Here is a 23859-nt window from a genome sequence, read left to right as displayed (position 1 = left end):
GTCAAACTTATTGCCGTGTTTTTAAACAATTTTATAACCGCAATTTGTCGATAATGTTGATAAATGTAACGGAAAAAATAACGTGGTTAAAATAGATTTTTGTGTTTAAATTTAATAAAGAAGAAATATTTTCGATGGGAGAATGTTCCACTTTCCACTTTAATCTGTCTGAGAAGTAATTCTATTGCCATTATCGTCCAGACCTTTTCCCATATAAAGTAGTTTGATGGACTTTCTGACTTCTCTTTCTCCTTTCTTCTCTGTTTTTCCTCGTTTCTTTTTACATTTTACTCTCTTTCCCGTCTCCTTTTATTGGGTTTTTCAACTCTTTTTGGCTTTCTTACGCGAAATATTCTATTTTCGGCCATTTTATTTTTTTCAAACCATCTTTTTTTATGTGAACGACCGACTTAAATCCATTATTGGGCTGCAATTTGAAAAAATTGTAGCCCACTGTCATTCATCTGTCCTTAATCTCGAGAACGGAGTTAGATAGACGAAAGTCGAGACCAGACATGGAAATATTAAGGGCAGGGGCCCCGATTAACTATATACGAACGTATCATTTAGAGCTTGAATTGAGCCCATATTAATTCCTAAATTCCTATACTGTATATAGGAATGCACGCCTTTACCCTTTAATTATTACTAGAAATACATTAAAACTGTTACATTCGAGAATGCAAATCCCTATTTGAGAATGTGTAAAGAGGATAATAGGGTTATAAAGTAGGCAAGAAAGTAGGCCTACACTTGACTAGACTGCGAGTGTAATCCTTTCGTCTGCTTGCTGCAATTACACAGATTGAAAAAAATGCCTAATGATACACGGGCCTATAAATGTAATGAAAACTTCATTCAAATTTCGATTTAGCGCCATCTTTTGTTCCGAAATTGGCACTAAAACGAGTGTGGCGATAATCCGAAGTGGCTCAAAAAACAAGAATTATACATAGCCTGTGTCAAGTTCGAGTTTGAAAGTCGCGTGACTTGTAACCACGGGCATCTGCGGAAGGGAAGAAAAGGGTCCTCCTCCGCAGACTCGTCCTCCCTCGGGATCGAATGAAAAGATCCCCAAATTATAGGCCTAATCGTTAAAGTGATCGAGATATGTAACCTTACACCCTTGTCTTTTTGTATTGTTGCAATACTGTATTCTGTAATCTATTTGTGAAAAATCCAATAAATGCATAAATTAAAAGAAAGATACTTATTATTTATACGTAGGGCCTCTCGGAAATGGAGAAAGACTCTGCATTTATCACGTTTTCAGTGCACTAGGAAAACAATGGAATAACCGGAATCAGATTTAGACGTGTTGTACTCTAAGTCATAATATACGAGGCCCTTCCTCCAGTAAATAAAAATAAATTTTAAAATGTATGTTAAATATAAACTGAATGGAGCATATAGTTAGAGACTTCAATAGGCATATATATATATATCGTTTTTGAGAATGGAGCCAGACCCTTCGTAACTCGAGGCCCTAAGCCGTTTTTATTTAGCTTACGTATAAATACGGCTCGGTTTTTTGGGCTCCCCGAATGTAAGACGCGAGCCAAACGGTCCCGCTGGCCCTCCTTGCGATAGGACCTAATTATAAGGATTCTTATAATTAGGACCCATGGCAAGAGCTGGTCCTCGTTGCAATAAGAACGTCTTTATCTCTCGAAAGAAGTTTTCATTTTTGTTACTTTATTTTATTCATAATACTCGAATTTATTCAAAAAATTTTCTAGATATTGATTGACTCCCTCAGAGAGAAATTTACATTGTCGAGGCCCTAAACTAAGCAAGCCCACAGCTTAAGAGGCCTTACGCTTTTCGATGTATCACGAATAGACTAGGAGGATATCATATATTATAGTTTATGGCCATACGGGACTAAATTTGACCCCAATTCCTGCATACATGTAATAAAGACGAGTAGGCAAATATTTACCGTATGCCAATATATTTAAAGCGATGTATTGAAGTAAATTAAGTAGCTTCCACTCTCGTATTATCGCTTTACTTTCCTCTATTAATTGTATAAATATATCAGAAAAAAGCCGTTTTTTTCCTCCGTCGGGAGAGGAATATTTCTTTATTAACGAGTTAAAATAATGCAGAAATCTCTTGCGAATTTGTATATATAAATTCGAGTTAGAAATCATTTATCCGAAGAAGAACGACTTAATGAAGGAAATTAATTTCCCCAGAGACGTTTTATTGTTTTTTTGAAGGCGTAAGGGTATGGTGTAAGGCCTTATCGCAGTTTTAAATCTCTCGAGGAATTATAAATGAGACCCATTACAGAGGTGGAGACGATTTGGAATATTTTGTTATGTGGATTCTCGCGCGGCAAGAGATTGAAGTCGGTCGATTTTTCGTGGTGCGGAGGGAATTCGACGGCGCCCTTTGCTTCTGTTTGGGAAAAGACAAGGGGAGGATGCTTCCGTAGGTATTCTACGTCAGAGATGTTTCCGGAAATACCGACGAATCGATTTCCGGGTTAGGATGGGGGAGAGAACCGTAACGCCAAGAAATGTGGAGGATAGGTGGTTGGCGTAGTAGCGCGGCGGCGCGGCGCGGCGCGCCGATCGATGGCGGCGAGTGTGGCGCCGTCTCCGTCGGTGGTCCAAGATCGATCGGACGCAGCCCGGATGGAGGAGAAGGAAGCCGGAAAGTGCGGATGCCGCCCGAGAGCGTCCCGCGGCCGTCTGTCGGCGCTCCCCCGCCGCTGGCTGGTAACGGGCGCGCTTCTACTGGCGATCGGCCTGCTGCTGCTGGTGTGCGGCGCTTGGCCCAGCCCCGTCGGCGGTGCCCTGTTGCTGAGCGGCGCCCCCATCGCCTGCCTGGCCCTGTGTCTACTCGGATGGCTGCCGATCTACCTCCGCTGCCGTTCCACCCCGGCCCGGCCCCAATCCGACTCTCCCGACGCCGTCGACGCCGCCAAGTCCGACTATCCCATGGGTCCTCTGGTGGTGCTCACCCTTCCGACCACCGCCAGCCCCGAGCCTTCCGACGCAGCATCAACGGGCCCTCGAGACGGCACCGCTTCCACCCCCGATCTTCTGGGAAGAAGGTAAATTATCCATTTCTTTCTCGCCACAGACATTCCTCTTCTCTTATTCTTCCTCTTCCGAGTGGCAAATTTTCCTCCCACGGAAAAACCGCTAATAGAATAATAGAGCGACGCCCGTCTCTAATCTGGCGTGAATATTGATTTTCGCGCCTCTCGCCTCCGCTTAGTTACAAATCTCGGAAGATGGAAAAATAATAATTCCCACGCGATTCCCTTTTTCCGAAAAATTTCCCTCCCAACGCGCATTTTTCACCGTAAATTGCATCTAAATTCGTGCCATCGACGTACAAATTCCAATCCAAAAGAGCAATCTTAAGCGTGGATCCGCATTTAGCCCTAAGCCATAACTTATAACGGGTCCTTCGCCTTCACCAGATGATAATAATAATAATAAATTTAAAAGCGCAATTCCCTCTTAGCTTAAGACCCTAAACTGTAGCGTGTTTACGTTGCAAATCTGGCTCCGTAATGACATTTAAAGCACGCGAAATCTGGGAATTTTTTCAATTTTTAAGCCATTTTAACTCTTCCTCCATCAAAAAAACCCATTTATCACCCGAAATAATTTTAAGAAAATATAAAAGCCAGCGCGTTTAATCAAATATTTATCGAGAAATTCAATCTCTGGAAAGTTATCCAAACCGAACTCGTCTACGTGACCATTAAACCAATCTAAAGCATTAACGTTACGAAATTTAATTAAAACACCAATTTCAGAACTCCCCTCCGTAAAACGTTGTGTGCCATTTTCTTACAGCCACAAGAACAAACCACCTTTAGCCAGTGCCGAGACTCTGACACCCTCTCTGCTATCGTCCAGAGGAAGCGTGGACAGCAATCTTTAAAATTAGGAAACCATCGAGAGAAGGAAGCGTGCCACAATGGTAGCACGTCCCCCGGGAACTTCGATTCTTCTCCAGGCGTTGGCAAGAAACTCCATTTCTCGATCCATCTCCAAGGTAACGGGATGAGTCGAATCGACGGATTCCCTTTCGTTCTCCAAAATCTCGTGCCAAAAAAAAAATCCACAGGAATGAGGAGGAGGAGGAGGATTCGTTCGCGTAGTTCGCACTTTTTGGCCATTGTGAACGACGTCGGTGGATCATTAATAAGCTTAATTGTTGTGGACGCATCTAGGAAATTATTATAAATCCCCCGCATTTTAAGAGAACGACACGTGTTTTATCAATTTTTTATAGATCCGCAGCGCGTGTAATTTCGATATTACGTCAATTTAAAACAAAACAAAACAAAACAAATTTATCCGTATTTTTTTCTAAAATTCCGACCGAAAATAGAAGTTTTAGCAGAGTGATGCACCGAAAAATAAACACCGTTCGATGTTTGTAGAAGCATTTATAAGCATTTTTGTATGAAATCTTTTTTGAAGTTTAATCTCTAGTCCGGTTGGAAGATGTATTTTTTAATTGTTAAATCCTGCGGTAAACTTTACCACCGAATATTTTTATACCCCCGCATCACTTTAACCATCTCGTTAATAGGAAATTTTAAGAATAAAGGAAAAAAAAAAAATACAAAATTTCGAGATTGAAACAACCGCCGACAATGGCAAAAATCGGAACAAAAGAGTCGTCTGAAGGGGGAATTTTTCCACCTCGTTATAACGTACGACGTGCAAAAACTATATACAACATTGTTAAACGTGTAAAAGAATATTTTCGAATAGATTCGTTGTTTTAAATACAAAGCAACGACAATAAGTGAAAAAAAACAAGTAAATTGTCTGTTATATTAATATAATGGAGTAAAATATTTTAAAAAATTGTTCGTTATACATGGATTTAAATATTAAAAAATTTTAAAAATTTAACGAGAAACACTTTGCAAGTTAAAAAAGAAAAATAATAATAATAAAAGTAGGGTCGAGCCAACAGTTTGGATCACTTTTGTAAGGTCCTATTTACTCTAAACGCTTCGATTCAATTGTAAATTACAGGTGTGTGTGTGATCCGGGAGGCCCCACGATTAGAGGGGCCTGCGGTTTATATTACGTCTAATACCAGACAAACAACGTAGCGATCATCTCGAGATATTAAAGAAAAAGCATCAACGGATGCCCATTTTGGCCCATTAGCGCGTTATAGCTCGGAGGGGTCCGGGCCCGATTCGAATTTGGGGCCCAGATAAGCTTACTTTAGACGTTTTTTTCTCGTAAAAGATTCATTTGGGTGTGGGTACCGGGCAATTTCCCTTTTTCGTTCGTAAGATGACTGGCCAAAACGGCGGGGCGTTATCACTTTTAACCGTGGCAAACGGTGTTTATTTCTATTGTTTCATTCGCGTTTTATAATTTTTTTTAACAATTAGATTTTTTTTTAAATAAGTGAAAAACTGATGGTTTGACCTTATATCGAGTTTTAAATAGTGGTCTGGCGTAATAACGCGACTAGGCGCGTCGACAATCTATAGACAGATCATGCATTCATCTAATTCATCTGACGGCAAGGAAAAAATAAAATATTTTTCTAGAATATTTAACGATTAAAATTTATAAAACGAAGAAGAAGAAGAAGAATTCTATTTGCGAGATGTAAGTTTAATTTAAATGCAAAACCGGAAGCGTCATTTCGTTTATGAAGTTAACGAGTTCATCCAACATGCAATTTCCTGATAAATGCGTGGTAGAAGGGGATTTTTCTCTTTTTCGTCTCCGTATATTCCGTGCAATTCAATAACTGGCGCGACAAAATACTATTTATGTAGGCCTTAATGGATGTAATCTTCGTTTTCTGTTGCATGCTGAATGCCGATTTGATTTTACAAATTATTGCAAAAATGTCTCTGTTAAACGGGAAATAGATTGTGTTGACAGTTAATTAGTTTATGTAAAAGTAATAAAAGTTAAATTTATCTTTTTCTTGTGTTCATTTTTTTCCATTTACGGAACACTTAAGACCCCGAATTTACCATTGCGAAGAGGAAAATTCCTGTCTTATTTTCTCAGTTTGATTTTTTAACCGCCCGAGTAGAGGCCCCTTCTAAACCGGGCCCTATATATTTGTCCTTAAAACATTTTTATAAATCGATTGGCTGCGAGGAAAATGTGCGAAATCCAGCAGTTTTTTAACGACGAGATTACATAAATATACAATATATTTCGGAAAGAAAACTCCTTGAAGTCTCTGCCTTTGCAAATGATGATTTGTGAGCCGAATTCCATCTTCCACGTTTTTTATGGCCTACAATAAACGTATATTATTTGCTCCGTTCGTATATAAAGAGAAAAAATGTCTTTCGATACACTTTCCATCACACGCGTGTAACCGACGATAGCATTTACAGTTTATATTACAAATATAATTATTAATCTCCGAGCATTAAGTACCGAAAAAAGTAATAATTTTCACTTATTTTCCTAAACATTTTTCTTTCTTTCGCTTTATATATACGCAACGTATTCCAAAAATCGGTTAGCCGAGTTTTTGATGCAGATTTAAGCCCGGCGATATACATAAAAGCGTGTCGAAACATTGCCAAGAAGGATTTTTGTATGTAATTGATAACGCTTCCGTAGAAGTAAATGAAGTTTGAAGATAAATGTGGCGGTGTTTTCGTAAACAGCTGGCTAATTACGGATGAATAATTAGCAGTAACTTTTGTCGTCGTCGACAAAGGAGCCATTTGCGAAAGATACTCGACAACTGGACTTGGAAATTTGCATTTCGATGGATCCAATTACTGAGAATTCTCTCTTTAACTTGATTACGGGAAACTTAGCTTAATTCGGTTATTAAAATAAAAGCCAATTGTTAACTATATCTTTTTAAATGTTAAACTTTAAACGTTATTAACATTACAATTTTCTAAATGTGTATTTTATTGCCCAATTCTCACGCTTAATCCTCGTAAAGTCACATCGTAAGTAGCCGAATGAAAATAGAAATTTAAAGCTTCCGTTGTAATTTTGAGAATTATCGGATTAAAATACAGATAATTCTACTTATTATTCAATTATTTATTGTGACGATGTCGCAACGCTCTCAATTTTAATAGTGTCTTGCCCCTGTACATCATACTTTTCCTATTAAAACGGGAGTCGTGCCGGTCGTCTCCGTTCGGGAAAAAGTTTTTGAATCGAAATGACGTAATTTCCGGTCCAAACCGGAAGTTCGTATATAGATAATCGGGCCTTCCCGCCCCTAAGCTTTTTATATCTGCTCTCGAATTTCGTCTGTCTAACTTCGTTCTCGAGATTAAGGAAGGACAGACAACCGGTAATTTATAGGTCTACGGTTCTTTCAAATTGCAGCCCAATAAGGCACGTATGTTGACCCCCATTAATGGAAATCCCTTTAGTAAGCAATGTCATATTAAAGTATCCAGCCATGGCTAGAGATTCTCTAATGGGTAAAGCCTGGTACGTCATATATCGACATTATTTAATCAGATTATTCTTAAAATAAAATTGAATGCATTTTTAATAGTTAAAATATCAGAAAGAAATATATTATTTAAGAATAAATTATTTTAAAATGATACTTATCGGTATCCAGTGTGTGTGTGTGTGTCTATATTCATAAAAGCTTCCCGATCAATGGTCAAACAATTTATCATGTGAAGTCTGAATTGCTTGTCGAGAAATGGTCGATTGTTCGACGATTACAATGAATTTTCAAGGACCGACCTACATAAATCAAACATTTATATGCAAAATCTATATTATATAATCCACACAAAAGGTGATTTTCAGTAACTACCTTCGTTACTAGAGGCCCTTCCCCTCTACCAAATAGTAATGAATTTAAAAGTGCTAGGCCCTAAACTGTAGCTTGTTTAGCCCTATGTTATGGCAAAGTTCGTATGGTATACAGCGTGTCTTAAGTTTTTTTTAACTGTAAATATTTATAATAAATGAGATATTTAAAGAAATGATGCAAGAAAGTGCTATTTGAGAGCGAGTAGATGACATTTAAAAGCAAATGTGTGTCCGACACGACTTCAATTTATATAGATTTCCATCGATTTTTTTATTAAATTTTTATCACTTTCCTTTTCTAAATCTATTCCAAGTAAGATTAATCTATTTGATTTTATAAATACTATTTTTGGAGCAAAGGAGAGAACAACGAGAATTTTTTTTAAATTTAACCAGTTACAGTTAGCAATGTTCGATGGTTTTACCCACTCGCCCAATGGTGGATGATGTCAGGATTCGGAAACATCACAAAGTCAACCACTTGTTTTGCCTATTAGAGACTCATTGGCAAAACAGATTACGTTTAACATAGATTTGTTATTAGAACGCGAGGCACCAACACATTAAGGCTATATGACCAGCCACAGGACTGCCAAGAAGATAACGAGACCTTGGAAAAAATACATATTGGTGGTCCCAAAGCAAATTAAATTATTAAAATAAAGAAAGTAAACGAAAAGAAAACAAACATTGTATAGAAGCCCCTACTTCCACGGGATCCGGGCCATTTTTCTTTTTTACCTCTCCCACTGAGCAGCCCCGCATTCTGGAAATAATCAACCAGCATGGGTGAAATATGGGGAACAATGCCCCGATCTGTATTATTTATAAAAATTTATGGTTGTCACGATCAAATTCGAACCTACGTAAGATGATATCAGTATATTATCTACCAAAAACTGTTTTGGCCAAAAAGAAGCGAGTCGGCTTACGTAAAGCTCGAAAAATGACTTCCTCACGCGACAAATTGCATGGATCAAAATTGTATTTGAAATCCTGATATATTTTGATTAAAAAAGAAATCATTCACCATGCAGAATCGGCCCATCAATTAGCAACAGAGTAATCTACACGACATTAGTTACTGTATACAGTATTCAATTGCGTTCTTTTTCATAGTTTCAACAAATTCCAAATGAGACAAAAACTCCTCCCGCGTGCGCGACCTTGCATTTGAAATGCTATCAATAATAATAATAATAATAAATATAAAACAAAATTTTAATCGAAGATATCGTATAGATTGTGTAGAGAAGCCATCTATCACTGAGATATTTCAGATCTGCATTCGAAACCCGGGCCTTCGGAGTATCTTTATGGCCATACCCCCCCCCCCCCATTGAATACATAGTAGCCATGCTTTATTACTTTCAAAATAAATTCTTCTCCGTATAAAGATTTCTTAAATAATTTTATTCGTACGATAATTTAATTTAATACATCTGTATACTTTTTTATTTTGTTTTATCACTCTATAATCATAATAGACTCACTCACGCAATATGATAAACGACCTTTACATATAGAAATTGAATAAAAGATTTTTATAACATGTTCTTTTCTAATAAACGAACAATTATAATTAATAGAATATTAATTTCCAAGTATTAATAAAGTAGTAAAAGTTATAATTTGAATTAAAGCAATAAAAAATCAAATAAAATTTACATCTTGCAAATCTCTAGAGGCGTGGTTTGTAAATTAACGACCCGAGGTGAGGGCCTCATCCATTCCAAAATGCATAAGAAAATAAGTGTTTTACAATGCAGATTAATAGTTGGGTGAAGTTCTTCGTCATCCGAAACATAAGGGATAGTCTGTTCTTTCGAAGTAATGCAGTGTTATAAATACGAAATTGCTAAAGACGTAGGCTTTCACCAATCTACGAGTGATTGCTGCAGAAGAAAAACAAGGAATCACCACTGTAACTGGGAGAAAAGCAAGAGACGGTCGTCCACGAAAAATCTCAGCCTTTGAAGACAGTAGTCTTTAGATGATTTTAGAACGGACGTCAGTGAAGTGAATTACACACGTGGAAAGTGGCAGGATCAAGTGTCGAATGAACCGCAATCCACACACCTATCCAAGTAGTGAGATTTCGGTCAGAAAACGAAAAGGAAAAAACTTTAACAGTAGCTAATATATTAATAAATACAAGAACAAACAGTAGGCCTGTTTAGAGAAAAAACGACAAAAATCTGAACCCTACTAGTACAAAATGTACAGTGAAGAATCCTGCGTCATTGTTTGGTACGGCTCGATGTCTCGAGTTCTCGGAAAATTATTACTTATAAAGGGGACTCTTAATTCTGAAGTGTACGAAAATAGGATTGGAACATCATCATCTAGCAGGATCTTGACTCATACCACACCTCAAAGCACATTAAAAGATTGTTTTCCAACCGTTAAATACATTTTGTCAGGGCAGCAAGTTCTGCAACTCAATCGACAGGGCGTAAATGCTTATGAAGCGCACAATAAGCAAAAATCAATCCACAGATGTTCTGAAGGGCACCATTCGACGTACAGCTATGGCTGATCCGATATAACCTATTAACGTTACTTTCAGTGGTGTTACCATAAGTTTGTTTACTTCATTCCAATACGTAATTCTTTATTTTTCACGTGTTCAATAAATGCCGTAACAAAAAACGATGCATAAAGTCATTCTTAGCCATTAAACTTCACCATGAATGAAACTTTCAGTTATGCAAATAATTATGCAGTAGTAGATAACGGTTTTGAATTTGTCGGAATTACAACAATGTGGACTAGACAGAATATTTTTTTAAAAATTTAACAACTAATCACAGAGAAAATTTATGATACATAGTTGCGTAGCACTACAACTTCTTTAAATGAAAATTTTAATTAAAAATTCTTTAATGTTTTTTTTTCAGATTGAAAAAATTTGGTGAATAAATCTCTCAAAGTTAAAATCATTAATTTTTTTTATAACAATTGGATAATTATAAAATCGTCATTTAACTAAATCAATGAAATTTATTTAACTTAAGATTCGGGAAACATTAATAAAATTGAAATAACTTTCTTCACCCAAATTTCCCATTTTAACTTTTATGCCCTCTCTCAAATTAACACAGTAATCGAGTCAACTTATATCAATCATTTGTTTTTATAGAAACAGATTTTAATAAATTAAACTTTAATTCAAGAACTTAACTTTGGTTATATTTTAATGAAAAGATTTATATTCACTTTATTATTATTATAAATTATATTTTTAACATGTCATTTTTTATAGTAATAAAAGTCGTTTATATATCTAAAACACAGTTTACATTAATATTACTATTATAGAAAATAAAACAAATTATTTAAATAAGAAACTTATTTCCTTATTTGATACAAGTGTGATTGATATAACAACTTCATTAATATTAAAAATATTAAATAATCCGAATATTCCTTTTTATTTCTTTGTTAGAGATGTTGGAATTCGAACAAATCCGACAACTTTTGAAATAATTCATTAATTTAAGCTCATTTTCTTAATTTTTTTTACAACTTTCCAAAATCAAATATTTAATTATAAAACGTTTACAACAATAATTATCCAATTATTAAAAGTAATAAAAGTTCATATAAATAGAACATTTCAATCAAATTTAATATTATTATTAAATGCTTTGAAAGGTTAGCCTTTTATTTATTTATGTAGCTTAAAAACAATCTCGACAATTTTGTACTAAAAGTTATGGTGCTAGTTTTTATAATTAATTAATGTAAATTGTTCGGTCGAAGGTTAATTTCGGATAAATTCGGAATGAAAAGGATTTTGAAAGGAATTTGGATTGACGACTCTAACGTACTTTGAGATTTTAATAATTACGACAATCGATGTTTTATCTAAGTGGTGTAATAATACCCGAAATGCCAAAGAACGTGTAGATTTTGTCGCTGCATAGCGTGGTCCATCTGTAACTGTCACTTTTGTTATAGACACTATTAAATATGTAAACTGTTGTATTTTGAGTAGTTAAACACATGCAATTTAATGTATATGTTACAGTAAAAACCCATCTTTAGTGAAAACGCGTTTTAACTAGTTGAAACTAGTTTTTAATGGATGTCATTGTTAAAACTAGAATTTACTGCTAGTCAAAAATGAATTTCAGTTAAAACTAGTTTTAACTAGACAAAACTGGTTATAACAATGACATCCAGTAAAAACTAGTTTCAACTAGTTAAAATGCGTTTTCACTAAAAACGGGTTTTTACTGTAACATATATATAAAGAAATTTATTTGTTAATTTCATTAAGTATAGTTATAGTGTTGCTTTTTGTTAAATAATTACTTTGTTTAGATCATTATATCAACTATGTACAAAACTGATAAATTTAATTATAAAAGAAAATTAAAACTTGGTTTTCGTGCATGAACATTTCCTGTTCGGAGCAGTGTTTGCTCTGTGTAGATGAAAACTATATTAGAGGGAATATTGTCCATCTCATATGGCCTGCAAGAGCACAAATTATCTGGACTTAATGGAAACCCAAAGAGAAGAAAAACATAAATCTTTACAAATTTCACAAAGACTTTCATAATTATGATGATTTTCAATTAACATAAATTTGTTTTTGTCACCTAAATAACAGAAAATTATTCCTACGATATGTAGTGAAGGTCGAAGTTCTTTTGGTAGCTTTTACCATCACAATTTTTACACAAGAACTTGAATAATTCAAAGTTGAAGAGATTGCAAAAACTTTCAAATTATTCAAAACTTTGAATTAGACAACTTCAAATATTGGCATTAAAAATATGTACAAGGGCTGTTTTTTCAAGCTCTGACAGTCCATAAAACAAAGACAAGTGTAAATAACAAAACGAATTTATTACCAAAAGTTAGGTATAAACATGGTTACTTTTTGACATAATCACCATGAAGATGGAGGAATGTTGCCACCAGTGAATTGAGATGGCCTTAACAATGTTGTTTTGAAAATCATCATTAGTTCATTAGTCTCAAACCTCTGCCCTGCTAGCCACGTTTTCAGTTCAGGAAAAAGGTTGAAGTCTTCCCACCTTTAAACAAACACCCATCATATAGCCCCAATTTAGCACCGAGCGACTTCCATCTCTTTCCTGAACAGGAAAAGTGGCTAGGAGGGCAGAGGTTCGAGACTAACGACGATCTTCAAAAAAAAAAAAACGTTAGAGCCTATCTCGAGTTATTGGCGGCAACATTCTATGACAAGGGGATGGAAAAGTTCACCCACAGATATGACAAATGCCTCGATCTTTACGGCGATTATGCCGAAAAGTAACCATGTTTCTACCTAACTTTTGGTAATAAATTCATTTTGTTATTTACACTTGTCTTTTTTTATGGACTATCGAAGCTTGAGCAAAAAAACAGCCTACGTAATAAAAATAGAATACCATAACACTAAATTAACATGCAACGTGCCTTGGCCACTTGGCTACTAGTGTTTAAAATAAACACAAAAGCAATAGAATTGATTTATAATTGAAGATTTTCTGTCTTAAGATTTAGTTTTAATTCATATAAAAAAAAAATTAAATACAAAAGTAAAAATTTCACTCTAAGTTTATTTCCATTCAGAGCTTAAAGTTCACATAACAAATTATATCACAACTATAAATTGGCAGGTAAAAGTATTGTCTCAATAATATCTGGCAATTAAAATTTAATGTATTTACTTTAACAATAATTTTGTTCCAATTGATAATTAATTATACAAATAAGTTAGAAGTGTTCTTTCATAAAATACATTTTAATCTTTTTATAAAAACAATAATTTTCTTCTAATTTTAAAATGGTTAATACTGTTTAAAAGTCAATAATACAATTTTCAACACAGTACATTATATTTTTATCATTTTAATCTGTTAAATATTTCTTTTATCACATGATATAAATAAAATTTAAAAATGGAATTTTATTTTATTACAAATAATTATAATGTATAAGAAATATAGCCATTTCCGTATTATAATGAATACAAAAAGATAGTATGGTTAAAATCATAAATATCATTATAGTAGGATGATAAAATGATATATTTACAAAATATAATGTGAAGTTTTATAATTTCTATTGTTTTAATGTATGGAATGAGTCAATAGTTTCCACATGATTACACTGGCATACAACAGTTTCTGAGTCACTAGATTGGCACTGTGGTCTTGTAGACTGGCCTCCTAGATCTCATCCTTTTAATTAACGGAAGCAGTCGAGGCCATGCTAAACCAAGCTACAAAACGCCGACCACTCAAAGGAACACATTTGTGATATGTACGCACGTACGCCAGTGTTAACATGCATTTGCTACAAGTGAGAGAAATTCATTCGTATGTGCATTCCATTAAATGGCATCCAAATAGAATATATTTTATAATTTACAAAATATACACTATAATAAAGTGATTCCTTTGCCTACGTATGGAGACTCGACTCACTCCGCATAAAAATAATAGAAATTATTGAAAATTAAGATTATTAATCTGATAAATATGACAATGCAGAAATAAATCCTTTGCAGTTTATTTTGTAATTAATTAATTGGAGACTTAATATAAACTCTATAATCATTATTAATGTGAAGTTGGCAAAGTTTACTTATGTTTAAAGTATAATATTTGCTTTTCCATTTCATCCAAATATATCAATACATCTTTAAGAATCTGGACTTCTAATTAAAATGTTGATAAATACTTATAAACAATTGTTTACAAAATAAGTGACAAAGAGCATTTCATTAAATTATCATATATTTAAAAACTTGTATTCTATTTAATAAAATACTTTGCTAATATCGCACATTACAAAATAAGAATAGTAAAAATACAATAAGATAAAATGTAAATTTGTAAATTTAGGTAATAAAAATTTATAAACAGTATAAAGTTATGGACAACATTAAAACATTATAGGCCAATTTCAGAAAAGAGGTTTAGTTTAAACCACAGTTTAGACTATTCTGTGTTATCTAATCCTAATCTTCGAGCATTGATCGCGGTTCATTATTGATCATTGTTAACTATTGCTGTCTATGTCAAAAACCACAATCTAAATTAAGAGTAGGATAGAGGAGGTATAAACCGTGGCTTAAATCTAAACTTTATTTCTGTAATTGGTCGTATAATTTTAAGAGAGTTATAAAAAATTGATGTACAACTTTTGCAATTTTTGACTCGAAAAAATTAATGAAAATTATGTCGATTCATGCGTATAAATAATATTTTCAAAAATGTAATTAAACTCTAAATTTTTAAACAAGTAATTACATTTGTTTGACTTTAAAGTTATAATCACAAATCTTCAATTAGAAACTTCTGTACATTTCCTTTGAATATTCTTGATCGTATACATCATAAAAATTTGATTCTTGTCCTTAGATAACAATATACTTTGAACTATATGAAATTGCAAAATAACACAGTCAATGATCACAAACACTAATACTTTTTATACAATGATATTGCAGTTAATCTCTTAAAATGTTTCGAAACAATAGTCACATACCATACATCAACCAACTTATTTTTAAGTATCTTTTTCTGCACAAGAATTATTTACAATATATATACATATTGTTCCTTTTAGGAAGATATATTACATAAAACTGTATTTAAAATTCTGACACCTTTTAAATGTAGAAATATACAAGATCAATTTAAATGGCATAAAGTTTAAATTATTTTAAAATTATAAAATAAGCTGATGATGATAATATAATTTAAATTTTAATAAATGAAAATATTAATTTTCTAATAAATTTTAAAAAAAAATCAAATCACAAATATGTCTTATTGCAAGTCTTATGAAAAATAGAGAGACTGTATTAAATTTCGTAGAGAAAATTTTATATAAATCTATAAAATAAATTTTTTTTTTTTACTTCATAATTATATTTATATTAGAAAAAAGAAAAAATATATATACTTTTTACTTTGAGAGAAAAATGCACATTTTGATATGAGAAAACACAGCTGATGTAAGATATCCTAACTAATGATAATGTTCGTTCAAGATGAAACAATTTCGGCTTAACGTTTTATACTCATGATTATTCAAAGAATTGCACGAATGCTGAATATGGAAACTAATTTAATTAAATTATAGAATATTTCAATCAAATATAGATATCATTAAAGCCTTAAGATATTAAATATAAATTATTTACTCAATCACATGTAAAGGTTACATTATGTTAACATTAAAGAACATCTCAATACTATCGAAGTAATAAGTGCCTTTATATCTCTCACTGATTTTTTTAAAGCAAGTTTAAGGAACTGAATGGCCAAACAAAAAATAATCATCTTTAATGTGATAAGAAGTACTTATGTAAGTTTATTATAAATAACCAAATTAATAAGTGCTGGAAAATGATTGAAATTATTAAAAATAAATTAATGTATAGGAATAAGTATTCAGTTCCAAAGAAATTTTACCTCTAATAAAAAGTACTTGCTATACTAAATCTGTTAAAATTATGACTAATGATTAAAAGATATTGCTAAAAACTTGCCGATTAAACTTTCCTCAAGCATAATTATTACTTATAATAATAATAAAATTTGAAGTATAGTAGTATTAAAAGAAATTTTAATATGAAATACCATTAATTAATACAAAATTTAAAATGTTTCAATTATTAAAATTCAATCTTCCAAAATTCTGTAAAGATTATTTGTCAAAGCATAAAAAAGTTATGCTAATGGGTAAAATAAAATTGTTGATTGGCTAGTATTTTTGGAGTCTGTGGATGTGATAATTCCTAGAAAATAACAATGTTTGAACCAGTTACACATTGAAAGTCAAAAAAATGGAATAGAAGCTGAAGGATAAAAGTTATATATATATGAAATATGTTCACTTAGAATTTCTATTTACAATAAACTAAATTAAAAATTTATACTGTAGTTAGTGTAGACTAAACCTTCGATTTTTTTAGTAACTTCTAAGGATGACTTTAATAATCTTTTGTCGATTTGGCATATTTAAATAATTTGCAATGGGATCAGTGAAATAATCCTTTTTTTCTTTTTCTTTTTTTTATACAAGAGTAAAATTAAAACTGCATATTTAAAATACAACAAAATTAAAAATTCAAATTTTTTATTTCAATGGAAAATTATTTATCATTATTACATGCTGTAGTAAGTTTTAAAATAAATAAAATTTCAACTAAAACTTTCATATACTCAAAACTGATAAATCTTATAATTTTAGCATCTTTTCAAGCAACTTTCACACTGTTACTTAAGTAAATATCGAATATTAATATTTGCATTCTTCGTTTATGAATATTTAATTCTTTAAATCTTCCTTAATCGCTAATAAATATTCTAAAGATTTCATCAAATCTCTTTTACAAGATTTAATCCACTCAAAGTTAATAACCGAATCAATATTCTGATGCGCAACAACATTTTTACTCTCATCTCTTACATAATTGTGTTGTGATAAAAATAATCTCTAATCTTTCACTAAATTAGGCCACAAACTGATGCCAGTTTAATACAGCTATCAAAGTAGTAGAAAGTAAAATAGTATCTATTTTGATTCAAAGAGAATTAATAAATAAATAAATAAGTGAAAAGTTTGTTCAAATGTAAAATAATTTTTTACATGCAGTGTATAAGTTATAAAATTAAAAGAAATTGAACAGATTCTCATCTAAAATCTTTTCTAGCTCTCAAAGAAAAAAAGAGTGCTATGCAGAATTGTCCCTATTATTTTAATTTTCATTTAAATAATTACAAACTTCATGATTCATATTATTATATTCAAATAACCTTAACTTTTACATAAATTTGAAAAACTGTTAATGCTATAGTGAAACTAAAAACTTTTAAAGCACAGAGATCATTTTGTTAACAGTTATAAAGATGAAAACTGAAATGTTATAAAGAAAAAATATATTTAAGAAGTTAAGAAAACAATAATCAATTGCATTAAGGAATTAACAATATTTTAAGTGTAAGTCTTGTAAATCAAGAAGCTTACTAGATGAATAAAGAGATTAGTCTACTTCTTCAATGAAATATTTATTTAAGAAAACTGGCAACCAATTAACAGTAAATATTAATAATATTAAATTTATAATGTTTTATAATGTAAATGTGCTAATCTAAAGCAAGAAAAGTGAATTCACAGAAAAGTCTCATTATTATAATATTTAACATTTTTTCCAGATTTAAAACTCTTAAGATAAATCAAATGAAAACATATACAAGGTTCACCATGAATAACTATCCGTAAGAGCGCAATGCCAGAATTTGGTATTGACGATTGAGAAAGTGAAGGTACTCCTCACTTTACGACCGAATTCTGTTCTGACGACTACGTCGTTAAGCAAATTTGTCGCAAAGCAAGGAGCTTGCACCAGGAACATAGTAAATATAGCATCATAAAATTATAAAAATTATGCAACAAACTTCAAATTTATTCATAAAATACATGCATATGTACATATTATCATTTGTTTATTTGATTAGCTGAAGCTGTAGAGGATCCAGGTAAGAGAGATGATGACGATGAAATAGAAGTTGTACCTTCAAGGGCAGAGGTCTTGGACATAACAGTCGAAAAGAAACTCGTAACTGTGGTTTGCATTATAATCTTCTTTTTTTCTTGATAAATTTCTCTATAGCACTTCAAAAGTTCACTCATCCCACGTTCAACTTTACTAAAACGTTGAGTATATTTGGATCCATAGCCTCAAGTTCCAACATAGCTGCATTAATTTTGGAGAACACACCAGCTAACCCATGTACCTCGAATTTCTTTTTCACTTCTTCAGTTCTTTCCTCTTCCAAATGCTGCATCGCTTTTAACTTTATTAAATCCTCATTTATTAGCTCTCCATCGGCATAATCCACTAATTCAGCAACGTCTTCCACTTCAACATCTAAATTAAGCACATTGGCAAGGCCCACAATTGTTTGAATTACATCAAACTGACTAAAAAAGTATATAGTAAGCCTATAGTATACTCAGTTTGCATGTCACCAATTGCCACTGATTGACTCTCAAGCCGAGAAAGGGGATTCCCCAAATTGCAGGTCGAAACTTGATTGGTCATAAGTGTGAGTGGTCGTTAAGCAGATAGGTCATGAAGTGAGGAGTACCTGTAATGACTTTCTCGATCACCAGTACTAAATTCTGGCATGAATGAATTAACTAATATGTTTCCTCTATTCATACAACAAAACCCAGCCCCTGCTCACTTAGGCATGATCTTCCCAGCATTGCTCTCCTGAGGACAGTTATTTGAGGCACACTTTGTATGATGAATATCATAGGAGAAAAGCCATCATTTTGAAAAATAATCATGTAAATAATGAATAAATTAGCATGTTAAAACAAGTAATACATAAAAAGACAAAAATCCTATTCCAAAAGTCTAGAAATAACATCCGAAAAGGTATTAAAAATTACAATATGGAGAATTTTTCAATACAGAATAATAGAGGTACAATATTAATTATTATTTGAAAACTAATCCAATTTTATAAGAGACTCGTCATCAGTCATGATTACAAATGAAATTATGAATCTTAAATGTTTGCAATTTCAATGTTTAAGTCATGATGCACTTCATAGAATATACGGATAGTCTCTAACACTATTACTTTCATAAATTATTTATAGATAAAATTTTATTATTATTTTTTGATTTCAAATTGATTTTTATATTGTGTAACAGCTTTTTAGTTTTTGCATTATACATTTTTTTATAAAATTTTAATATATTAATACTATTGATATTGAGTAAATTCCATCACAAAAATTTACAATATTGCACTACCTTTTGGATTTAAAGAAGAAAAATTCTATAGATTTTTGCCATCATTAACTTATAAAATTTATTGTTTAGCATGTTCACTTTAGCATGATTTACAGATGAGTTAAATTGCAAGTTTTTTGCAAAACGTTTATAAAAAACATCATTTACCATCAGCAAATCATGCTTGTGCCATCCATATTTGAATTAATGAAACCTGTATTATACATATAATTTTCAATTTTAATGTTTTTTATCATTGATCCAATTTTAAAATATTGAGTATTTTTATTACAACTTCAATTTTTAAGAATTTTAAGTATCAATTCAATTATAAAGAAATAATTTATAAATGTAAATTGTTATTAGTTTACCATACAACATGATTTATCTACTGTTTTAAAATTAATTGAAATTAATGTAGCATGTTATTTGTAAACAATGCATAATATTAACTAAACATTATCTGAATTACTTTTAGAACATAAATCAGTGGAATCTATAATTGAAATTACTATAAAATTTAAAAAAAAAGTCAACCAAAATCTTGTAAGATGCTGCTGCAATAGTCAAGTTAAAGTTAAGTAAACACATCAGGAATAATTGGACATATCCGTCGATCAAAAAGCTATTTGACTGTGAGAAGTAAAACTTATTAGCAAGAAATTACATTGTGTGACTAAAACATGAATGTCATCATCATAATATTTATTTCAGATGATTAAATCAACAAATTCTTATTGCAAAAATTAATATATATATTATTTGTAAACAGAATAGCTAATAAAAATTGTGAATTAGATTGTTTAATAATCTATTAATTAATTACATAAACAATTAAAAATGTTTATGATAAATTTATTTCATGTAATATGATTGATGATAAAATTTTTATGCTATGATTAATGCACAATATTTTAATTATTTCAATAATTAAAATAATCTGGTATGAAATACATTATTAACAACAACTAAATTTTTTCGTAGAATGTAAAAAGATAGAAAATTTTCTGAAAAAATATTAACAATCATTTCATATCATCAAAAATATCAATTTTATAAAAAAATTCTTATCTCGTATCATCATTAAACAACAAGCCGTCAACAAAGTATCACTGAACATTACATTACTGACAGTCTAAAATTTAAAATGTTTGATTTTATTTAGCTACTAAAAACTTATATTTTTGTAATATGGTTTTTTTATTGCTCTGTATAATATGTTCATTGAATCTATAGTCTACAGACTACAATATTTTATATTTTGAAAAACATGAAATTTACATATATTAGTGACAAAAACTTTTTAAGATGTATTTTCAAATTCTATGTAACTGCATAAAAAAATGTTTATTATATAAAATGTAATAATTTAATATAGCTTATAAATAAAGTATAAATTTAACTGTAAATGCTTCTTTTCTTTTTAATACTTTAAACACAACTGTCCAATCTATAATTAATTGAGATTAAAAAAAATACCTAGACATTGCTTTAATCTGCAAAATGTTAATTAAAAGTTGGTTTTGAAAAACTTATGTTAATTTTCTGTTTCTGACAAATCATATTAATATTACTACCACAGAAACCAAATATCTGTATAAAAATAATTTACATACCAGTTCATTATTGAAATTATATGGCATAATATGACTGACATTTTTTTGTCTTAATGTAATTTTAAATAACTTTTATTGCAATTTAAAATAAAATTGAGCAATATTGAAATAAAAAAGTTCTAAGCAAAATGGGCTATAATATATTTGTATCTTGAATTATTTCCACGACAAATACATGAATATATTAGTTATAATATCCAAAGATAAAAATGGAGTAATATAAGGCAAGTTTTCTAAATATTATTCCTTTCTTTGTAGTAATTATTTAATCTGTTACAATATAAGAGAGATATTTTTCATCTTATAACAAAACATCTTATGGCTGATATTTTAATATATATGTATATATATATGATATGATATTGTTTGTAAACTGTTAATATTCATAATTTTATTTACTTTATAAAATAGAATCTATAAAGTAAATTTCTTACTATAATAAGAAATAAGCAAAGAAAGACCATTGCTATGTCCTCAACTATAGAATAAATGCTAGTGTAAAATTAACAACAGATTTTCTTTTAGTTTTTCAACTTTCATTTTTTTCAATGAATCTAGCTATGTATCTAACTATAAATCTAACTATTTAACTATATTTAGACAATATTACTATCAATAATTAGTAACTATTTTATCTACATATCCAGGTAAAATTATATATAAAAATTTCTCATTTATAAGTTTTTATTTGAAGAAACAAATAAATTTTAAAATGTCTTTTTAAAATAGATATAGATTTAAAATAAGCTTAAATTAGAAATTAATTTAATATCTAAATTTCTCAACAAAATGAAAATTGAAGTACAGTGGGTGATCGGGTAATGAACAAATCAAATAACAAACACTTTTGCAGAAGATTTTTATAATCGGATAACGAACACCTCACAGAACAAACATAAGAAGAAGCAACGTAAAATAATGAATACCGATTGATCTTCCCTCGTCTTCGGGCAAAAATTCAAAACTTTTCAGAGCACGGGAGACGTCGACATCGACGCTCAACCCAGTATATACTGATTGGATAATATTCCTCTGAACTTTGAAACTGTCCCTTGTAATTTCAGCCTTTTATTTTTCTGACAAACATTTCTTTTATAGTATTCACGAGACTGTCGGATGGGCACTCGTTAAGTTTCGCATCAGTTTTTATTTTCAAAACTGTGAGAGTATAATAGCAAAGGTAGAGAGTGGGCAGAAGATGGTTGATGTTCCTGGGCAGTATGGCTCGAACAGGTCTACAGTAGGCTGCAGTTCAATCTTATTTAAGAAAGATACAGTATAATCAAGAAGACTCAATCAGCTAAACGAGTAACAAAAATCACATCTAAAAAGTAAAGAACATTGAAGAGCTCATAATGAACCTGAAATGGATCTGATGACAGAAGAACGCCAAGAACTCTCTGAATGAAGACCACAAGAAACTAGGCGAGATATGTTTTCTTCTGAAAAAGGATTAATGCTGATATCTGCTCTTAAACATTCTTTTGAAGAAGTGGGAGGATGTTCAGAACGACAGTCTTAGGAATGGCATCCAAACCAGATTAAGGTTAATAGGCTTGAGGGATCTCTACAATTACAATGCTATTAATTACTTCTGAAAAATCCTGAAGAAGAAAGAAAAGCAATCGACATTAGACAGATTCTTTAATCCCTACAAACGAAAAAACATGATTAATAAAAATGCAAGACTGTGTATATATGTATTTTTAAATTTTACATATAAATAAATATAGTAAGAAAGTATATATTTTTTTATTTCTTGAGGTCTCAGAACGAATTAATCAAATTCTCATAAAAACCTATGGTAAATCGATAATTGGTTAATGAACAATTCAAATAGTGAATAAAGTCTTGGAATGGATTATGTTCGTTAGCCGATCACCCACTGTATATTATTAAAAATGTTTTAACTTTTAACACAAAATTTAAAATTTTATTTACAATAATAATTATTATTAAAATTCAATTATCATCATTATTCTTTTACAATTAATTTAAACAATGAGAAACTAGTAAATTCAGTAGCTATATGGCTCAAGTGGTTAGGGATTAGCCTTCAGTTATGGGGACCAGATTTGGGTTAGAGATTCAAATTTTTCATGGATAGCATATCCCAGATATGCCAGGCTCTGTTTTACACCAGCTGGCTGCTCCAATATGGGTTTGGCTGAACACATGATAAACATAGCAAAAAGTCTCTCTCAGTGCCCACAGTAAAAAAAAAATTCAGTAAATTATGAATTCTGAAATCTTACTCAGTGCTAACTCAATACTACAAACAACAAAAATCAAATTTTCAATAATTATTCTACTAAACTATCTTAATATTATCCTAAAATACATTCTCATGTGACCGAATTAAATTCAGATATTCCATTCTGTTATACAAAATAAAGTCTATTTTATTCATTAAATAGTTTTCCCATATGATAAGTTCTAAATAGCAATTCTGTGCTTACTTCCAAAGAACAAAAGAAATAACAAGAAGCAATCAAGTATTAAAGAATTAAATTCAGTTTCATAATTATTTGTTAACTAGTAACTATTTGTTTTCATAAATATATTTAATTTAATAAAATAAAATTGACTGAGTAACAGATTTGAATACTTTAAATTGTGTGTGTTTAAAAAAATGTTTTGAATTGAATTCATTTCTATAAATGAAATTACG

The 23859-nt window shown here is 31.0% G+C and overlaps 1 protein-coding gene across 1 annotated transcript; it reads left to right on the top strand.

The window, feature by feature from the left end:
* Positions 1–2585: 2585 nt before the first annotated feature.
* LOC136971419 (uncharacterized) lies at positions 2586–4398 on the top strand. Its single transcript, XM_067265881.1, has 2 exons — positions 2586–3067; positions 3825–4398. Exons 1-2 carry the CDS (start codon positions 2586–2588, stop codon positions 3910–3912), a joined length of 570 nt encoding a protein of 189 aa, XP_067121982.1. The 3' UTR covers positions 3913–4398.
* Positions 4399–23859: the final 19461 nt, after the last annotated feature.

Source organism: Centruroides vittatus, unplaced genomic scaffold (assembly GCF_030686945.1).
Source record: "Centruroides vittatus isolate TY-2023 unplaced genomic scaffold, ASM3068694v2 contig_250, whole genome shotgun sequence".
Lineage (NCBI taxonomy): Eukaryota > Metazoa > Arthropoda > Arachnida > Scorpiones > Buthidae > Centruroides > Centruroides vittatus.
Note: the sequence above shows the minus strand (reverse complement) of the source record. Positions and strands in the feature narration are given on the sequence as shown.